Source organism: Apodemus sylvaticus, chromosome 9 (assembly GCF_947179515.1).
Source record: "Apodemus sylvaticus chromosome 9, mApoSyl1.1, whole genome shotgun sequence".
Lineage (NCBI taxonomy): Eukaryota > Metazoa > Chordata > Mammalia > Rodentia > Muridae > Apodemus > Apodemus sylvaticus.
The window spans coordinates 53875407-53896140 of NC_067480.1; the positions used below are offsets into that span (position 1 = coordinate 53875407).

Here is a 20734-nt window from a genome sequence, read left to right on the forward strand (position 1 = left end):
ATCTTGGAGCATGCAGCAGAATTGGATGTGTGCTGGGGAAGCACAGGCTTTGGGGACAGAGTTTGTGCATCAAATCCTAGCTACTTACACCTGACCCTGAGAGTTCTCTGTAAACCTGACTATGTCTCAGTATTGTTAAGAAGATTATACAAGATTAGATCCACGAACTAAAAGGTGCGCTATAAACATCTATTTCATAGAATGCTCCCTTTAAAACGTGGTATGTGATATGTGGAGTTGAGCTTAATGATTTAAATGTGCCCGGATCAGAAGAGGCTAAGCTGTTTTTCTTCTTGTCATCATCTTAGTCTTCCATTTCTGTACCCTGAAGGGATTAGCATTACCTGTTGGGGGCAGTTAGATTATATAATTAATTCACTCATACTTAGAAGCACTACTTCCCACCAAGTCACAGCCTTACTTAAGTTGTGGGCATTTAAAACCCAACATGTAAGACTTTAAATCAGATAAAAACTGACAGGAATAAGTATTGACTTGCTGCCGATTAGCTGGGTCTGCATCCCCTGAGTCAGGATCCAATGCAAAACATCAGCTGCCTCTTCAACAGTAGAGTAGTCTACAAATCCGATAGAGACATGACTACCAGGAAGATCTCAGACACTGGACACAGCTAGACTCAAGGTTTCCACTTGAACCCTGGCATAGTGCCTTAGAGAAAATTACTTAACTTCTCAGAGCCTCTGGGTCCACGCTTATACAGTGGAATAATAGTAGTGCTTATTTAGTGAGTTGTAAAAATCAGGTATGCATTTTCTCTGATTTATGCAAGTAATCACTGGAAATCCTTGACCTGAGCAGGTTTGCTATCCCATACCATATCAGCACCAGCATGTTTCTAAGTTGACTGCCATCTGTTCTTTGCAGACATACCCTGTCAGCCCCATCCAGGCCACAGCTTCACCTTGCAGGTGTAGCAGGCAGGCTTTGTCCAATGACTTGCTCATACACACAAAGACAGCTTTCTGGGGGATTATCTGCCTGTATCTCTCCCCCCCTTCTTTCATCTCAGACGCTGGGTAGATAGCTACCATTTTAAAATTCTCTCTTAATTGGTTCCTCCTCCTAGAGGATATATAGAGGCCTCTGGTTTCTAGGCTACTATATTGCCTGAGATGATCCCTTGATGAAGTAATTTGAGTTTCCCAAGCTTTCTTCAGGAGGCTCTGTAAAAAAGTGGTACGTGTGTCAGCCGGGCAGATCTCCTGCTGAGGGTTCTCTGTGTGCACGTGTGCCGGATGGTGCCCCAGAGATCGAATTGCGTCTCTGGAGCTCTAGTATCTCCAACATCAATGGGAGCTTAGGTTTCTTGTCCCCTTTGCCATTGCTGAAGACAATTAAGATTCAGTAGCAGGTGACAGCTGAAACTCAACTCTAGCCAGCAGCCCAATTTGAACTCCTGAAATCTGGGTGTACTTAAGTAGTAAACTCTGATAGCCACTGAACGAGGAAGAACATACCCTGGGGATCATCACAAATAGTCCCAAGCAAGTCCATTTGTTGACAACTTTATCCAAGAGACCACATTCCCTACAGACCTCTCTAAGCCAGACTAATCCCCTCCACGCCACAGAAGTCTTTCAGTTGGGGGAAAACTATAAGGGAATATAAACATGGCAGGCCTCAGTAAGCACCCGCTCTGACTCTAGAACTTTCCAGTTGTCCATCTACCGATCTGCCCTTTAAAGAAATGGAGTTTTGGGCCCAGGGACTCATCAAAATGGTTGAAACTGTTCTGAAGAGCCAGCTCTTTTCCCATCATCTCAGTTTATGTCTTTTCTTTGTTTTTTTTTTTTTTGTTGTTGTTTCTTTGTTTCTTTCTTTGTTCTTTCTTTCATTACAATAATATCAATAACCTTCCATTGCACTCTCTTCCTGTATTATAGCATTGCCTTGAACATCATATTTTAAATATTCCAGGCGGCAAGAGAGAGAATACAGATTTCTGGTCCGGTATGACATAGGTCACAGAGCTTCATAGGTAAGCTGACACAAGGAGAGCGAGTGGCTACAGGCCTGCGAGGGAAGGAAGGATGAACAGAGTCAAATGACAATGAGAAGACGCAGACTGAGTAGAGAAAACTTGTTAAACACGGTTGCAGTCACCTGAGGAATTTCCAGTTAGGTTTTTAAAAGGTGATAATAAAAGATGGAAGAGGCAACATCCTAAAATAGTTATTACATCTCTTATTTATTGTTATGTGTGTGGGTGGCTTGCCTGCAGGTATGTCTGGGTAACACATACATGCAGGGCCCAAGGAGGCCAGAAGAGGATGCTGCGCCTCCTGAGCCTGGAGGAACAGGCGGTTGCCAGGCACCACAAGGATGCTGGGTATCAAACCTGGCCCCGTGAGAGAGCAGCCAGTGTTCTTAAGCTCCAGCTTAAGATGCTCCAGCCACAGAGGCATCGTCCTGTCCATCCAAATGAGAACCAGGATAACTTTAAAAAGAACACGGTGTGGTAACATAACCTTTAATCCCAGCAACTGAGAGGCAGAGGCAGGTGGATCTCTGTGTTCCAGGGACAAGGCTACAAAGTGAGACCTGTCAAAAATACTTAGAAATCTCTGACTTTGCGAACTACAGTTGTAACTCACCACATCCATGGGTGGAACCACGGCTATGACAGAAGCCGGTGTAGCATTTCAGACCCTTGCCATGTTGTGGGCACCGACATCTATTTAAAAGCCCCAAACCGATATCTTTGTGGCTCTACTGAAAGTCTCTATTTTGTTGTCAGTTACCAAGTTCTAATGCCCCGATCTACATTTTGAATCTCCTGAAAAGTGAATACTTTGACATAAATCAGAGGACAAGATTTACAGACCCTCAGTCTCCTTTAGACTCCTTAGCTCTAGTCCGCTCCAGTTTTACAGATCCCATGTCATTTACTAAACAGTTTAATTGTTCCATCTTTTCCCAGTTGCGGTTCATCTCGCACATGTTTCCTCTCTGCGTTAGGACAGTAGCATAGGGATAGCACAGGATTACTCCTAGGGAGGCCAGATCTGCCTCCTCCCTCCTGCCCTCGCTAGGATTGAGAGCCACGTACCGTATCGAATTGATTTTTCCATCGTGACCAATTTTGCTCTACAGGTAGCAGTTCTTTGTGAGAGCTCTCTGCAGATCAGAAGGGCAAGGTGCTCTGCCTCCCTTCAGGCTGCTTAGGTAAGACAAAATTAGGAGTGGAGAGATGCCCAGCGGCTAAGAGCACTTGCTGCTCTTGCAGAAAACCCAGGTTCTGTTTCCAACACCCACATGGGGGCTTGCAGCTGTTTCGGGGATCTGGTGCTATTTTTTTTTTGGCCTCCCAAGGGACCAGGCATACATGTGATACACACTTACATGAGACAAAACACTCACAAATACAATTGAAATTTAAATAATGTTTTAAAAGTAGGATGAGTCTGTCGCAACAAAAGAAGCCACGGCAGCACTAAGACAGGCAAGCATCGAGCGTCTTTGACAGGGCTGAGGCTAGTGTTTGCCTCGCACACACCAGGCCCTGGGCTCAGCCTTCAGTTCAGGGAGGAATGGTATTTTTGACAATGGTGTGAGGGATTAACCCTTCACCTTGGAGACTGTAATTTGAGTTCATCCTACTCTCCAAATGGCATAAGAAGAAAAGACCCAAAAACTCTGCCCTAGAAAATGTTTTGCATGGGGAATACCACACGGTTATATTGCCGATGGTAATTTCAATTGTGCACGGTTAAGACACAAACTTAAGCCTTTTATAAAATGCTCTGGGAAGCAGCCCTAACTCAAAACTTCCTTTTTTTTTTTTTTTTTCCTAAGACAAACCATTGCTGAATGCCACTGACAGACCCGGTTGGGTCTTCTCCTGTGGGAGAAGGTAGGTAAGGAGTCGGCTGAGTGACAGACACAACACACCAAAAAGCCGTTTGAATCTGCTGCAGTTTTACTTCTGTAAACATCTCAGATATATACACATGATTTAGGAACTACTTTTTGATTTCATGCCAGGTTACATCAGGTGATGATCAGATGGGGAGCTTACATATTTACAATTTAACTTGAAACTAAAAAACACAGAGCAGGAAATGTTTTTGGGGAACCCTTTGGTACCCAGACAGTGGTTAATCAACCCAGACTTGAAGTCACCTATTTTTAGAATTCTACCAAGCTATAGTCTGAGCAAATTTGCTGTAGCTAGTAAATTTTATTAATATTTTATGGCCAGTCAGGCCAATGTGGGGCTGTTGTCCTGAGCCTTTATGGAGTTTCACTATTTACTGGAGGAGTCCACCAACAGCTTCTAAATAATGCTTCCTACCATATATTACAGTTGTTGGAATTCCAGACCATTCTCCTAAACTTCTGACACACCTTCCTGGTCTTTCCCTACCAGCTGTTGAACTTTTATCCTTTCACTACTCAATTTGTCTGGATTTTTACAAACAACTCTTCCTGTTATAACTGATTCATAACATCTCCAAATATCTCATTTTTCTTCCACTTAACTCTGAGTAAAGCTTGGAAAAATGGGGGATCTTGTGTTGAATAATTCATGAATCTTCTTTGACCTAAGTCTGGTATTACCTGGTGCTGGTCATCAGGTTCATTGGCATCAGTCTTTGTAGGCCCTGGAGTGATCATGCTATCAGGAATGTTTCCTGGGACATCCCTTGGGCCCTTGATCTATCAAGATCTGGTTGATAATGCCAGGTTGCATTATGCTAACTATTATCATAAAAATCAAGAACGACAAGGCACAGAACCCAAATCCACAGAATTTGATCAGTGCGCTGGAACAGCTCGCAGAAGCAGGATGCCAGGGACCTCAGGGAGGCTAAGTTCCGAGGAACACACACCTCAGGTCTGAAAGCATGACTTTCACCATGTCACATAGACTCCACCAGAGTTGGTGTGGCAGCTGAAGAACCAGAAAGCAGACATCTTTGATTTGTAGATGTAGTCAGAGATGGAGACTCACGAGAAAGCCACAAAGAACAGGAGACTGCCACAGGCATGGCACTGGCGTGCACACATAGGGGATATCCCAGGGGTTTCCACCAGGAGGCATAGCCAGGCTGTGCCTGCCAACTGGGTGGCCCTATCAGAGAACAGCACTTATGATTTGGAATCTGGCCAGGGACACCTAATGGTCTGGCCAGCCCTGCACCTGGTTTCACTTTAAACCCAGATTGCTGTCCCTTCTACTCCTGGCAGAGGCTGGGTAGAGGAAGTGCTCCTGAAACACTTGGGTGTGTCTGCACTTGGCTTTGGGGAGTGTTCCACCAGCCTTCCGTGCATGCTAGCAGAAGCTAGCTGTGCAGATACCTTTTAGGGTACAATGGTTCTGGGAAAATCTACCATCATGCCCTTTGCTCCTTGGGACTGACAGAGAAAAGAATTCACCACTAATATGACAAAGCATTCTGATTTAGCAAGAAATGCCACTTCAGCACTGAATATCCTGCACTCCAGAAAACCTTGCAGCCTTTGGGAAAAGTGGCTCTGTTGGTCAACTTTTGCCCTGCTGTGTCTTGCCAGCTGACACAGAGGCCTGCCTAGCTAAGGAGACCCGTGTCATGGGAGCTCTTCATTCCACCAGCATTGGTGGAACTCTTCAGGCTGTTACTCAGGAGCTCACCACAGCTAGGGTGGGGGGAGAGGGGAGAGGGAGAAGCGGCCATGGCATCCTCACCTCCCCCTCAGCGTAGGAGGTGGGGTTCTGTGGAGGCTGCCTTAGGAGCGGGGATAAAGTGCTAGACCCTGGACAGAGGCAGACACTGTTCCCTCCTGCTGGCAGTGATGGATCCATCAATGCTTGTGGTTCTGGGCCCGCTCACTTGCAGAGATGTACATGACGTCATCTTTTCTTTTCACCAACACTTGTTAACCCCGGCTAGGCAGTGTCCCTTCCTGTAGGAGGCCGGAAGGTCACACATTTCTGGCTTTAGCTTCACTCCCGAAACTGCAAACAGAGACTCCTCTGTAGGGAAGAAAAGAGAAGATCATCGATACAGTATTTCCGTAACTCTTCTATAGTACACATATTTTTGTCTGCCTGTTGTAACATCCGATACCCAAAGAGATGTCAAAATAAGCAGACTTACTACTAATTTATACTGACTCGGGGTATGTTACCAAATCTGTAATAGTTGTCAAGTGCTCCCAATTTAGCTCTGTTCAGTGCACACTCACCAAACATAGTAGATGAAATTGGGGAAGGGTCTGGCACCCACGGGGAAGCGTTAGAGCCGTGTGCCAAGGAGCAGTGTGTAGACTGTACTCCTACCAGCTCAGGCAGAGAGCAGCAAGTGGGCTAGATATCCCGAGGAAGGTTTAAAACTTTGTCAGATACCTTCTTCTCCAAACATAGTCTAAATAAACTCTAAAGCATGACTTTAATAAATTAAGAAAAAAATTGAAATATCTTTATGTAGTACCTTCATCCTTACATCCTTACAAAGACAGGTGTTTTTTGACTTACCACGGGGATATATCCTGGTAAGCCACTGTAAACCCTTGGGTTCAATCCCCAGCATAAAAGAAAGACAATAAATATCATAAATCAAAGCGTAATTTTAAATTTATCTTTTATGTGTGTGGGTGTTTTGCCTATATGTATGTCTGTGCACTGTGCATGCAGGGCCTGTGGAGGTCAATGGGACATCAGGTCCCCTGAGACTAGAGGTATAGATATGCTGCAGTGTTGGTGCTGGGAATGGAACCTAGGAATTGGTCCTCAGGAAAAACAGCTCTTGCTTTTAACCATTGAGACATCTCTCCAGCTCTATCAAAAATGCATTTAACAGGGCTAGAGAGATGGCTTAGCAGTTAAGAGCACTGACCATTCTCTCAGAAGTCTTGACTTCAATTCTCAGCACCCACATAGTGGCTCACAATGGGCTATAACTGTAGGCCCACAGGATCCGATGCCCTCTTCTGGTGTGTAGAAACACATGCAGACAAATACACCCAAAATAAATGAATCCAAAAATGCATTTACTAAGACCCTATCTCAAAACAACAATAACAAGCATTTACCATACCTAACATATGGAACATCAGATCTTAGCAATGCTGGACACTGCATAAAGCTGGTTATTTCCACCTTGAGACTGTGCTACTGGAAACGAGTAACAATCCACTATGACCCAGTGTGGATAGAGTGCATTGCTAGACCCCAAAGTGACCAAAACTTGGAATAAAGGCATCCCATGGGCCTTGGTTCCAGAACTCCTGTGTCTCTAAATCACACCTAATGTGGTACACTCTGTGTAAATAGTTACACAGCATCTTAAAGAAAATAATGACAAGAGAAAATTGGTCTATGTCAGGTACTTTCTATGTTAAGATGCACTTTCCCCTGAATATGCGGGGTTGTCTGAATCTGAAACTGACGGGCACAGTCATGGAACCCATGGGCACGGAAGGCCCATTTTATGGTTTCTACTGAGTGCATATGGCTTTCACCCCATTATAATGTATAAACAACTCTTTTTTTTTTTTAGATTTATTTATTATATGTAAGTACACTGTGGCTGTCTTCAGACACATCAGAAGAGAGTGTCAGATCCCATTACAGATGGTTGTGAGCCACCGTGTGGTTGCTGGGATTTGAACTCAGGACCTTCGGAAGAGCAGTCAGTGCTCTTACTTGCTGAGCCATCTCTCCAGCCCCCTATAAACAACTCTTAAATGAAAGCACCGCCCATCAGGGAAAGTCTGTATTTGATTGGGTGGGCACCCTGGCAGTGTGCAGTTCCACAAACACCTGTGTTTATCACACACCTGCTATCTCTGCGCACACTCAGGGAGGCGATGAGCCAAGTCCTTCCAATGTTAACATTCAGTTAAGGGACTCATCTGTGCGAGAGGGGGAAAACAACTTCTCCGCAGACTGCTGTGAGCTAAACACAAACACGTGTGTGAGACACCTTCCACAGTTCCTGACACGAAGCAGGCACTGAACAGTTACCATTGCTGGGGCCTGAACAGAGCAGAGCAGAGCAGGGGCCCAGGTCTCCAAGTGCGAGCACAGAATCTGCTCTCAGCGTCCTCACAAGCAGGCCTTGCTTTTCCAGGCCCATGGTCTGATAGCTCATAATTTATCAGAGACAGAGCGTCTCTGATATGTTTGGCACAGCAAAGGCATAACGTATCGTGATGATGTTGTTTGCTTGAGGCTGCTCACACCCAAGGGGAAGAAAGAAGCCTGCACTGTTGGCCCTGCCTTGCTCGATCTGGACTTCTCTGTATCAATGATGTGGGAAACCTGCAGTTCTGACATTGTTGGTTTAAAATAATAGATTTGCTAGGCTGGAATGGGGGGTGGGGAGGATTAATTTTTGCTGATCCAAATAAGACATTTTTCACAGGGATGCTATAACATCCCTCTTGTAGTATCCTTCAGCTCACATTCCAGCATTAACAGTTAAACAGCTAAAATAGACGTTGTGTACACTTAGCAGACTCTCCGTCAGCTCAAATCCAAGCTGATTTAGGAGTTTGTCTCCAGGAGAAATCTCTTCTTGCCTTGGAGACAGTGGCATGAAAGGCTTGCGTTACCCTGGGGCTTCCTTGCCCCTCAGAAGCAGGGATAGGAGTTGGGTGGGAGAAGAGAAGAAAGGGAGAGGGGAGGAGGGGGAGGGGAGAGGAGGGAAGAGGAGAAGGGGGGAGGAAAAGAGGAAGAGGAAAGGAGAGAGAAGAGGGAGAGAGAGGAAGAAGGGGCTGAGAAAGAGGAGAGGAGAGGAGAGGAGAGAAGAGGAGAGGGAGAGAGGAGAGAGAAACTAATCAAAAGGATTCAAGTTGCTGTGGATTGCCAGACTCTCCTTCCTAAGTCACAGTAAAGAAAATGTAAAAGCCAGGGAAGAAAAAGATAGGAAGGAAAGGAGAGAAGCCGGGAGGGAGGGAGGCGGCAGACGGCTCTCCCTCAGTGATCTCGCCAGGCAAGCTTCCACTCCCAGTGACTGCTCATTAGCTTAGTGAATCTGACAGCGTAATTATCACAGCTGCTTTGCGCTTAGAATAAATAAATACGAAAGTGGGTGCTTAAAAGTTTTTTTGAGAAGGGAAATTCAGTCATCTAGGCTGTCGGTAAGACAAGTTTATTTAAAACTTTTAGATTCTTGTGTATTTAGATCATTTCAGAGGAGATAATGAGATAGTTGTCTCTCGGTCTAATTGAGTTCCTGGGCTCCTGGCAGCTGGCTGTCACCCCTTTCAAACCTTGCTTTGACTCTCTTTCTTAGAAATCCGATCCCAGGGTCTCCGTTTACTCTCCCTGCACTGATAACCTGGGGAAGCCTGGTGCACTGGAGTGCAGAAAGTGACTTAATGGGATTGGGGAGCTGAATCACCACCACAGGAAACAAGATAATCAAATCTCCCTTGTCTGCACTGGCTACAGGAGAGAGCGAGAGTCAGTCGCAAGGATCTTGGGAACTAAGCTAGCCCTGAGAAGTTTCTTTGCTATTTCCCTGGTCGTGTGATTCTGTGTTGTTCTTGAACAGCATCAATTCATCAGCTGCAGCTGCTTGCTGTGTCAGATTACTCAGAGCACACACTTCTGCATGAGAAGGCCGACAGCTTGGCTCATGTGGAGATATGGCAGCTTCGGAACCGTCAAAGCCCGAAGGATCACGGGGTACCTTAAACTGAAGTTGCTAACGAACACAGAGTGCACTTACAGCTCAGACCAGGAGCACAGAACACAGTAGTCTCCCATTAAAGTAATGGGGGTCTTTTCTTTTAAAAGTAATTAGTACCTATTTATCTTTCTTCTCTGTCTTGCTTCTCATCTTCTAGAACCACACTTAACTGAACCCTTGTATTTAGTGAGCTGAAGGTTTCATAAATGTTCAGTTCATAATGGGTTAAAGGAAACTATTGTTAACCCACTGTGCAGATGGAAAAAAAAAATCAAGGCTTATGAAGGCTAGTGCTACATCTGGGGTTTAGGAAAGGGAAAAACAAAAACAAAAACAAAAAACAAGTAAAAACTTTGATTCTCAGTCCAGAGCTCAGAAACCTTGTACAGTTTTGCTTTAATTCTTTCTTAAAGCCAAAAAATGGCATCCCCAGCTTTACAGAAAATTCTGAAAAGGAGGGAAAGTGATTCTAATGTTCTAGAACATTTTTATTCTCTGTATTAACTTTCAGTTTTGTTCACATGCAAATAACTTTCATAAGTACATTATAGTATGCCTTTTCATATCCTCAATTTTGTTTTTGGTTTTTGAGTCAATGTCTTGCTGTATATTTATGGATGGCCTGGAATTTGCTCTATAGACCAGGCTAGCCTTGAACTCACAGAGAATCGCCTCTGGTTGCCTCTTATGAGCTAGACTAAAGGCATTTGCTGGCTTTTCTCTTTTCCTCCTCCTCCTCCTCCTCCTCCTCCTCCTCCTCCTCCTCCTCCATGTCCTCCTCCTCTTCTATCCTCTCTCTCTTTCTCCCTTTCATTTTGAAAGAAGGTATTACTATGTGACCAGGCTGCCTCTCAGATCCTGGGATTAAGTGACTTAATGGGACTGGGCCTCCTTAATGTACCCTTGGGCCTACTTTTCTGGTTTCTGTAACTTATGGACTTACGTGCTGAAGTGTTTCCAATACACTTTACAGTCCTGTGAGCGGCTTCAGATGGTACACAGCACTGTGTGCCCAGCAGCCATTAAGATTTATCCAGTCCGTTGTCCCAGGCTCAGTAATTAAATTATTTTTACTTTGTAATGTTCAAACCATTATATGTGTAGGTGTGTGTGTGTGTATACACACACACACACATACACACACATATATATATTTATATATTTATATATCACATTTGTATACATCATCTAAGGTTTGTTTTGCTTTGTTTTTTGAGTCAGCATTTCTCTATAAAGTCCTGGCTCTACTGGAACCCTTTAGACCAGGCTAGCCTGGAATGTAGAGATCTGCTTGTCCCTGCCACCTGAGTGCTCAGATGAAAGACGTGAACCACCGTGGCCTGGCATGTTTGGCTTTTTTTAAGCTTGCCCAATTGTTTAGCCAGGTAATTTCAGGGATAAACATATCTTGATTAAAACTTAGGAGCAGCTTTGTGTAGCTCCTGTTCCGTAAGGTTGGTTGACCCTGATATTGCTAAAAGGCACAGTCCCTGACCCACACTTCTGTCAGCAGAAAATGCCTAGATTGGCACCTCACCTGTGCTGAGTTGTTGGCTGAAGGAAGGGCCCCGCCCTCGACCCCGCCCTCTCAACCCCACCCTCCAACGCTGTCTCCCATGTGTTGGCTGCCTCTTTGCTTTCCTTTCCTCTTGAACAAATTGCTGTTTATGCCTTTCTTCCATTTTCATTTGATTCTTGTTTTTTCTAAAACAAAACCAGTGACTGCCATTGAGGAAGAAGTCTTAAGACCCAAGGGTGCTTGCAGACAGCATCATAGAGTAAGAGCAGCAGATGCTGGGAGGAGCCCAGGGGAGGGGCCGCTGGGGTGTGAACTTTCATACCATGTCAAATCCGAGGTATGAACCGCTCAACCTGGGCACGGTGGACCCTTTCCCAGAGCGACTTTACAATACACAGAGCAGCCACAAGCTGGGCCTGGGGTGGACCTTGACTCAGAGCCAGCCCAGTCTGGCTGTAGTGTTTTTGAGTATGGAATGAATTTTGGGGAGAGTGGGCTGGAGCCTCATGAGAGTGAGTCCTGGCTCCTCCTCTTCCAACTGGGTGACTCCACTTTCAACCCCAATTTCTGTTTTTTTTTTTTTTTTTTTTGTTTGAGACAGTCTTCCTAGGTAGGCTAGCCTAGCCTCACCCTTGCCATCCTCCTGCCTCAGCCTCTTGAGTACTGAGATCGCAGGTGTGCACCACTACAGTCTGGCAGTATCAACTTCTAAATCTGTGATATGAGAGTAGTCATTCCAGCCTAGGTTGAGTGAGATCTATTTAAAGCACACAGATGCCAATAAAGGTGACGCTTTCTCCAGTGTCAATGAGATTTCTCTCTGATAAAGGAATAGCTAAACGGCCTTAAGGGTCCTTTCCCTGCCTAAGGTCTCATTCTTTCCTGAATGATTCATCTTTACTTAGAGACTCTTTGAATCTGTGATGCCAATAAATTTAAGCACGTCCACAGGCGTGGTGGGATTGAGGGCTAGTTGGCTGACACAAATGTGAGCTGCATGGAGAGCCACAGCTCTGCTTCTACCGTGTGGGGATGTGCTGAGGACGACTCTAAGGAAGAAAGTGACTACATCTGTTACATTAGACACTTCCCTGTTGGCTTCTTTTATTTTTTTCAATTTTTCATTACATTTTTTAAATTTTCTGTATGTGTGCGAGGGTGCTGTGCTCATACCACAGCACCTGTGTGGAGAGGTTAGAGGACAACTCGCAGGAGTCAGTTCTCTTCTACCTGGGGGCCCAGGGATTGAACTCAGGTCGCCAGGCTTGCCAGTGAGCGCCTTTATCCACTGAGCCATCTCATGGCCCTCAGTTTGCTTCTTAATTGATTGCTTTTAAAAAAAATACTGTGTAATAAGCAATTTAAACGGTGGAGAAAGAGGCAAAATAGTTCCGGCTGTAAGGTGCTTGCTGTACAAACATGAAGATTCCAGTTTGATCCCCAGAACCATAAAAATGTCAGACATCCCAGCCAGCGCTCGGGAGATGTGGATCTCTGGGTTCTAGGCCAGCCTAGTCTGCATAGTGAGTACTATGTCAGCCAGAGGTACACAAAGAAATCCTGTCTTGAAAACAAACAAACAAACAAACAAACAGAAAATTTAGGCGTGGTAGTAAAGGCCCTTAATTCCAGCCCTGGGGTGTAGATGCTTGAGACTCGCTGGTCAATCAGACTAATCTATGAGGTCCAAGTCCCAGTGATAACTGTCTCAAAAACAACACATCACACACACACACACACACACACACACACACACACACACGAGTGAATGAACAAACAAATGAAAAAAAGAAAAAGAAAGAAACAATGAATGAATGATAGAGAGAGTGTCTGTATTAGATTGTTTAGTTCCTGCTATGTGGCACACACCCACGATCCTCACACTTGGGTGGTCAAGGTGGGAAGATGGCTCACAAGTTTGAGGCTATCCTGGTTTACTTAGTAAGTTTCAAGCCAGTCAAAGCTAAGTAGCAAGACTCTGCCTCAGGAAACACACACACACACACACACTCATACTCACAAAGAGAGAGTGGTGGTGGCAGGCAAGTCTCTCTTCCTTCTTCCCCACACCCAGACTTTGAAACTTGGCCTCAAACATAGTTTAATTAAATGTTGAGTAAACTGGATACAAAAGCAATGCACAGGCTCAGTGGGTAGGAGAACTTACTGCTCTTCCAGAGGATGCTGTAACTCCACTCCCAGAGGATCCAATACCCTCTTCCACCTGTGAGCACCAGGCGCACACATGGTACACAGGTATGCACATTGGCAAAACATTCATGCCCAGAAAATAAATATTTTTTTAAAAAGCAATAAACAGTGGGGAGGGAGTAGGAGGAGAGGATAGAGAGGAAACTGTAATGAGGATGTAAAATAAATATTAACTATAAAATTAAAAAAAAACAATAGAAATATTTCCACCTTTAGTTGGAGCAAATTCATTGAGAGAATGAAATGGAATCCTGGTGAATTCAGTGATAACAGTATCTGTCACTGCATTCCTAGTCTATGCAAGAATCTCAAGTCCAAAAATAAATAAATAAATAAATAATCAATCAATCAATCAATCAATTAATCAATCAACAAACAGAAGCAGCTTAGCTAGGCTGGCTGTCCCGAATGCTGAGGTGATGCCCACTTTGTTGTTGTTGTTTTCAAGACAAGGTTTCATTGTGCTGGAACTCACTCTGTAAACCAGGGTGGCTTTAGACTTAGAGACCCTTCTGCCTCTTCCTCCTGAATTCTGGCATTAAAGGTGTGTGCCACCATGCCTGGCCCGTACCCCACTTTACATGAGAGCAGGGGATTTGAACTCGGGTCCTCATGCTCACACTGAAAACACTCGCCCACTGAGCCAACTCCCCAGCCCACTATTCCAGACCAGTCTGCTCACAGTTCTGGCTCTCCACAGTGGCGTTAACCTCTGCATGTGTCAGCAACTGACTGTAGTGGGTCACATCCCAGCCTCATCCATTGCCTTAAGGACTGTGTGCTCTTGGAGGGTAATGTCCATGCCTAAACCCTTGTCTCGTTTTCAACAGCACACTTCCCAGGGAAGGGTGGATAAACTGAAACATAAATTGCCCACTGTTAGAAACCTGATGCTATGCTGGGTCCTGAGTCTTAGAGATAAAACTATGAAGAATTCTATAATACCACAGTATTAATACCAATGACCACAATAATACCAATGACCACAATAATACCAATGACTAAGAACGCGGGAGAAGCAGAACTTATATTTGATATGTATATGGTGGGATAATTAAAGAAATTTAACCTAAGGCTAAGGCTCAGTAGGAGAGCACTTGCCTAGAATGTGTGAGGTCCTGGGTTTAATCCCCAAGAGAGAGAGAGAGAGAGAGAGAGAGAGAGAGAGAGAGAGAGAGACAGAGAGACAGAGACAGAGAGATAGAGAGAGACAGAGAGACAGAGACATAGAGAGAGACAGAGAGACAGAGACAGAGACAGAGAGATAGAGACAGAGAGATAGAGAGAGACAGAGAGACAGAGACAGAGAGAGACAGAGAGACAGAGACAGAAAGACATAGAAACAGAGAGATAGAGACAGAGAGACAGAGACAGAGAGAAAGACAGAGAGACAGAGAGTCAGAGAGAGACAGGGAGGTGGAGAAAAGAAGCAGCAGGAGCCCACCTGGGGTGACAAGCATGAGGACCTGAGACTGAGCCTGGAGCTGAGCTTGAATCTCAGCATCCTCCATGTAAACACCACTGAGGTGAAGCTGGTTGACTGCTGGTCTTGGTGGTGCACACCTTTAATCCCAGCTTTCTGGAGGCAGGGGCAGGCAGATTTGAGTTTGAGGATAGCCTGGTGTACAAAGTGAGGACATCCAGGGCTACACAGAGAAACCCTGTCTCAAAAATCAAAACAACAAACAAACAAGCAAAAAATAAAGACCAAGACAAAACAAAACCCCAAACCCAAACCAACTTAGGTGGAAAGAGCTTATAGCATCAGTGCTGGGGAGGAGAGTAGATCTGTGTAACCTGACTGCAAACCAGCCTAGTCTAAACCAGTGAGGCCCAGACCCTGTGAGCGGTCCTGTCGCCCATCTCAAAAATCAAGGTTGACAGCTCCTAAGGAACAACACCCAGGTCAACTTCCATACATGGAGGCACATGCACACACGCGTGCGCTCTCTCTCTCTCTCTCTCTCTCTCTCACACACACACACACACACACACACATACACACACACACACACACACACACACACACACACACACACACATACACACACACACACACACACACACACACACACACACACACACACGAAACAGTTAAGGACACCTAGACTAGAGAAGTGAGTTTGAACAGTGATGTCACAGGATCATCAGATGTTAGTAGAAGTAGACATGATAATAGAAGAAGACATTTTCCCTCCTTTTGGAGTGAAGTGAAATATGGCTCTGATGCTAATGCAGCAGTAAGAATGAGTTCAGAGCTCTCAGAGTGGAGGTATGAGGGGTGGAGGGAAAGCAGAGGGAAGGACTGCAGGCTTTTCCACCCCTGTGCAGCCCATAGAGTATTGTTTCTACAAAAGTATTTGTGGAACATGGCAAGCCTTTAAACTTCAAGTTGAATTTTTTTTTCCTAAGATGCCAAGACCTATTTTAAAGGAGGAGGGGGGATTTAGTCCAGGAAGGAATGGTAGAGACGGATTCAAACCTGGATTAGGATAGAAAATGAGACAGAGAGAGAGGGAAAAGGGAGGGGGGGAGAAAGAGAGAGAGAGAGAGAGAGAGAGAGAGAGAGAGAGAGAGAGAGGAGAGAGAGCAGCCTTTGATGTCTTGATGATCAAGAGCTGGGGCTTAAGGACCAGACTCTTAAATCATGTGGCATTTACTGGCCCAGATTTTTTTTTTTTTTAAATCCTCTTGTGGATCAGTGTGTGTGCTCAAAATGGCGAGCTTCCAAAGTCAGTCTTAACTCTGTAATGGTAACATTTGGAAGGCTTCCTGTAGGAACGGAGGGGAGCCATTTCTAGGGGCAGCTTAATGATTTTCTACTCCCCACCCCCAAATCGTTAACCAGTGTTCCTTTCCCAGAGCCCAAGTTCACGCTGAGGGCAAAGAGAATTACGCAAAGGGCTGAACCTGGAGCTGAGATTAGAGAGCTGCCAGGGGCCTACATTTAGGCCCTGGCTGCCCCAGCTGACAGGCTGCATTGCTGGCCTGGCCAGGCCGGGCTGCCGTGGGGACCACAAGCACCGTGAGCTGGTGTCTGGGTGGAGAGAGGTGCTCCCTAGCCATCTGCAAAAGCAATTAGCTTGCTGATGGGTGTGTTTGGAGAGGGACTACCAATAATTTCTCCTTCAACAAATGTTTCTTCAGGTGTTCAAGAGTCAAGGAGGGAAAGCAAGAGCTTGGCAGACATTCCCACAGGCTCCCTGCTCTAATGCTGACGCCCTCCTTCCCATTTAACAGTGATCTCCACATGGGAACCAATCCTGGAATTCCTGGGTTTTCATGGCAAATCACCTTTGATCAATGTCCTCTGGCTCTAAACTTACTGCCGTAACCCAGGGAAAGTGTCGTTGGAGACTCAGCTTGGTGAAAATCGGCATAGATGGATGGGAGCTGCTCTTTGATTCTGTGGGGACTTTGCACAGCAGCCTTCTGTGGGGACTTGGGCTGTCTGTTCTCTGGTCTCAATATATTTTCCACTCACAGGCTTCATGCTTAATTGTCTTCTTCAGAGGACAGACAATAAGAGCTGGCATCTTCCAGATCAAAGGGGAAACAGAATATATTTTAAAGTGACAACTCAGTTATCCTGCGACCAGAATAATAAACTGATGTAAATATACAGCCCTAAATGGCGTCCAGGCTGAAATGCTACCAGAGAGCAAACTCTTGCCCCTAATGACAACAAAGCTACGCTCCTTGCACATCTTTTGTACGAATACATCTTATTTTTTCACAATTCTCAAGCCTGCAGCAGCCCACCTCGGCAATGGAGATTTTTCTCCCTGCAGGTTGGGAGCTGGGCTTACCCACTGGGTCTCTCTATCTGCAAAGCAGGCTGTTAACAAAGGTTCTTTGCCAGGGGCAATGAAAAGGCAGGCTGGTGGTGGAGCCCAGCCCAGGGAATACAGCCCTTAGTGGAGGAAGTGGCCGGTGCGAGGGCCACTGTTGTCAAAGTACACAGACAACCCTGGAGGCTCCTCTCCATTTTCCTCTCCAATTTTCCCAATACCTTTGCTCTTCTGCCTGCTTGCTGCAATCCCAATGACATCTCTCAATGTGTATTTCTATACCTTCTCCAAGCACACACGCACACGCATGCACGAGCACACACACACACACACATTCACACACATACTTGCACCCCTCTTCCCTGTCTCTTGGCGCTGGCCCTTTCATCTTCTCCCTCAGGGATTCGAGATGTCGCTGCAGGAAGTGCTTGTCCGCAGAGGCAGCAGCCAGCAGAGCCCTGTGGCTTTGACAAACCTCATTTAATTGGGAGGAAGCCAGGAGAATTTGAAAGAACTGAAACATCCACGAAACTCCTTTTATCAGGCATAATTTAAACTCTGCATGGAAAAACCCCTATATGTATAAAGAAAAGTCAACTTCCCTCCCGCTGCGCAAACTCCTCATCTCCCCCAGCTCAGGCAGGCTCCTGCAAGATTCCATCTTTTCATTTTTCTCAAAGTGTCAAAGTAGATTTGGGCTCTGCAGCAGGGTGAACAGAGAAGGAATACAGATTGTTCTCTCCGTCACTCATGTGCATACACACACACACACACACACCTTTAGATGGTGTATGTACCAGAGTCCATTGATTGAAAACTTCGCTTCTGAGTTCTAGGAAAAATCAAAATCCAAGTTCCTATGAACATATAATACATCTGTTTGGATAGTGATTGCTGCTTCTTAATTGAAAAGCTGGTGCCCAGAAAACCTTGATAACCCCAGCAGTTCTCAGCGTCCAGAATAACAGACCGTGCAGCAAGCTAACAGAGGACATTTCTTTAAGTAGAGGGATGTGAGTGTTGTGTACAGACAAACATGCCATACATGTATGGGGTGTGGTAGAGTTAGGTGTCCTGAGGGAGAAGGGTCTTAGGCACAGATGGGAAAAGACAGCAGAACAGGACAGGCAGGCTGGACCCACCTGAGGCAGAGGTGCCAGGAAAGGGTGGGCGCTAGCTCTGCTGCAAAGCCTTTCTTTGAGCCGCTAGCCCAACCCCATCTGTCGTCCTTTCCAGATTCCCCTCCAGGCTCATCCGTCTCTCTCAGATTATCCCCGTTTCTCCGGAGTCACCTTCCACACGTCTCTGAACATCTGCAGCTGATTATATACACAGACTTTAGCTGTTCTGATATGATTTGTGCTAATAAGTGTAAAAGGTACCCTGTTTCCTCTTCTTCACCCCCTTTTCCTCCCACTCCGTAAGATCCTCAAGGCCAAGGCCAAGCCTCTTGTTTTCCTCAACTTTTATAGCACTTCATGTGTTCTTGACACTTAATGGCAGCTTAATAAATTCTAATGGCTGCCTCTTCTTACAGGGTTAAGTAAGATATTAACCTCAGATGTATAATGACGGTTATTTTTAGAGATCTTAAGTGATTCACTTTAATAATAAAATTCCTCAATAGTCCCAAACTAAGAGATTTGTGCTGGTTCATGATGATGTTTGAGATCTAGGAAAACTGTTCTTACAAAGCCTGGCCACGCCGGGCCTACGCCTCCGGAGCAATGGCTCTGCGCCTCAGGACACCCCGCCCCGACTCCCACCCCACTCCGCCCTATTCGCCTCTTCCCAGGCTGACCTCCAGGCCTTCCTGCTCAGTTTTCTTTTCTTTGGCTTGGGACTTCAAACAACGATTTTCCATTGAATGTGGATATTTTCAAAGGAACCTCACCTAAGGATCCGCTCCCCAGCCCACCCTGAACAGCCCATGCCTTGACCGCCACCCACATCTTCCTTGTAGCCATTCCTGGCTGCATTCTGAGAAACCCAAGAGGAGCTCCTGCCATGTGATCCGGCAGCAGATTTCAGATCTGGAGGGTGACTCAGGCACCGGCAGCAAAGGCGGGTTTCAGGGTAACCTGTGTTCGTAGTGGGCAGCTAGCCTGGGAGGACACTTCCCTTCCTCCAGAGTCCAACCTCCCAGCTTCCTTCTGCAGCATTGTGTTACCAATCAAGAAGGGCCCATCTCTCTTCCCTGACATATGCATGTCACCTCTGCGCTTACTCTCTGTGCAAGAGGGAAGCAGCTTATTAGAAACATTGCTTTTGCTTGTCCTGTCAGACGCTAGCGAAAGCAAATACCTCAGGCAACCAAATTGCCGCCAATTTCTAACTATATACTTGTGTGTAAGAAAGGTTTGCGCCATTACAAGGAGATCCTTGTCCCCTATCCCTACCGGTACTTCAGAGTACTAAAGAATCTTACTCAAAGCTCAGGTGAGGCTGGGTCCCCATGCTTCTTTCTGGAAAGCAAATTAGTCTCTGACTTCACTTCTGGTTGCAAACTCTATGACTTGTCATTGCGGAGGGAAAACCCTCATTAAGATGAGACTTGATGCATATGTGTGCACACATGTGTGTGCACACACACACTCACTGACACATACTCATATGCATATGCACACTCAAACACACTCACCTGCACACACTAACACTACTCATGTGCACACACACTCACCATCAGGAAGCTGGTACAACTGGGATGGCAGGACACTGAAATAATCGTGAACGAGTGCTTCTTGGGCTGACACACGGTCCCTGGGGAAGCCTTTTAGCATCTGGGAGGCCAAGTCTTCAGCTTCAGGAACTCCACCAAGCCTGGAAAAGTGGAAGGGACAAATAGTCTCTCTAGAGGCCACTATTCTGCAAAAGACAAGGGGAGCGATGGATAAAAAAGGGGAGGAAGAGGTAACGGGGCTTAACGTGTCTCCATCATGCCCTTCCTGGGCCACAGATAGCAAGTGTAAATAACCCAACTCAAAACTCTTACCTGGTCTGTCACTAGGAGGAAGGGACACAGCAGCAACCATAACCTTCACCATGTCCCTAGGCACAATGTGCACAGGGGTCACAGATTTGTGATTACAGAGGCAGAAATCTATAATTAAGGTTTCTTCTTGGAGGAACACTGCAGCTCCACCCAAGCAGAAAGGCCTAGCTGGCAGAATGTTCCAGGTTCTGGATACCAAAGACAGAATGCATGGAGTCCTGGAGGGGAGGACGGAGGGAGGCCGTTCCAGAGAGTGGAAATGTCCTTTTTAACAGGATTTGGGCCCCAGGGTTATCAGCTAAGAAGTTTCCTTTGTTCCTCTTGGCATGGAGCTGGGCAGGAGCAATAATCAGGTACTCAGATCCCAACACTGGTTCACCCTCAAGCGGGCCTTGTGCTCATCTGTATATATCTGGAGATGAACAACTACCACACGTCATCAGGTGGCTAGCTCTGGGAGGTGTAAGGCAAAAGTGAGCCCTAGTGGGCTTCTGCCCTTCACCCAGCTATCACACAAATGCAGACACATCAGCCAAGGAAAAAGCCCTCCCCCAGTCTGGAGGTTTGTATTCTTGAGGTC

At 45.8% G+C, this 20734-nt stretch overlaps 1 protein-coding gene across 3 annotated transcripts in view; it reads right to left on the minus strand.

The window, feature by feature from the left end:
• Positions 1–3935: 3935 nt before the first annotated feature.
• Cdk15 (cyclin dependent kinase 15) overlaps positions 3936–20734 on the minus strand; it is a 90944-nt gene continuing 74145 nt past the window's right edge. For 2 of the 3 annotated variants that reach the window (XM_052192655.1, XM_052192654.1), the window contains exons 12-13: positions 19843–19982; positions 3936–5977 (exon numbers count right to left, since the gene is read on the minus strand). In XM_052192655.1, the coding sequence (XP_052048615.1) occupies positions 5868–5977; positions 19843–19982 (250 nt within the window). In that variant the 3' untranslated portion in view covers positions 3936–5867. The remainder of the gene's footprint in view (positions 5978–19842; positions 19983–20734) is intronic. The other variant, XM_052192656.1, reaches the window with a different exon arrangement.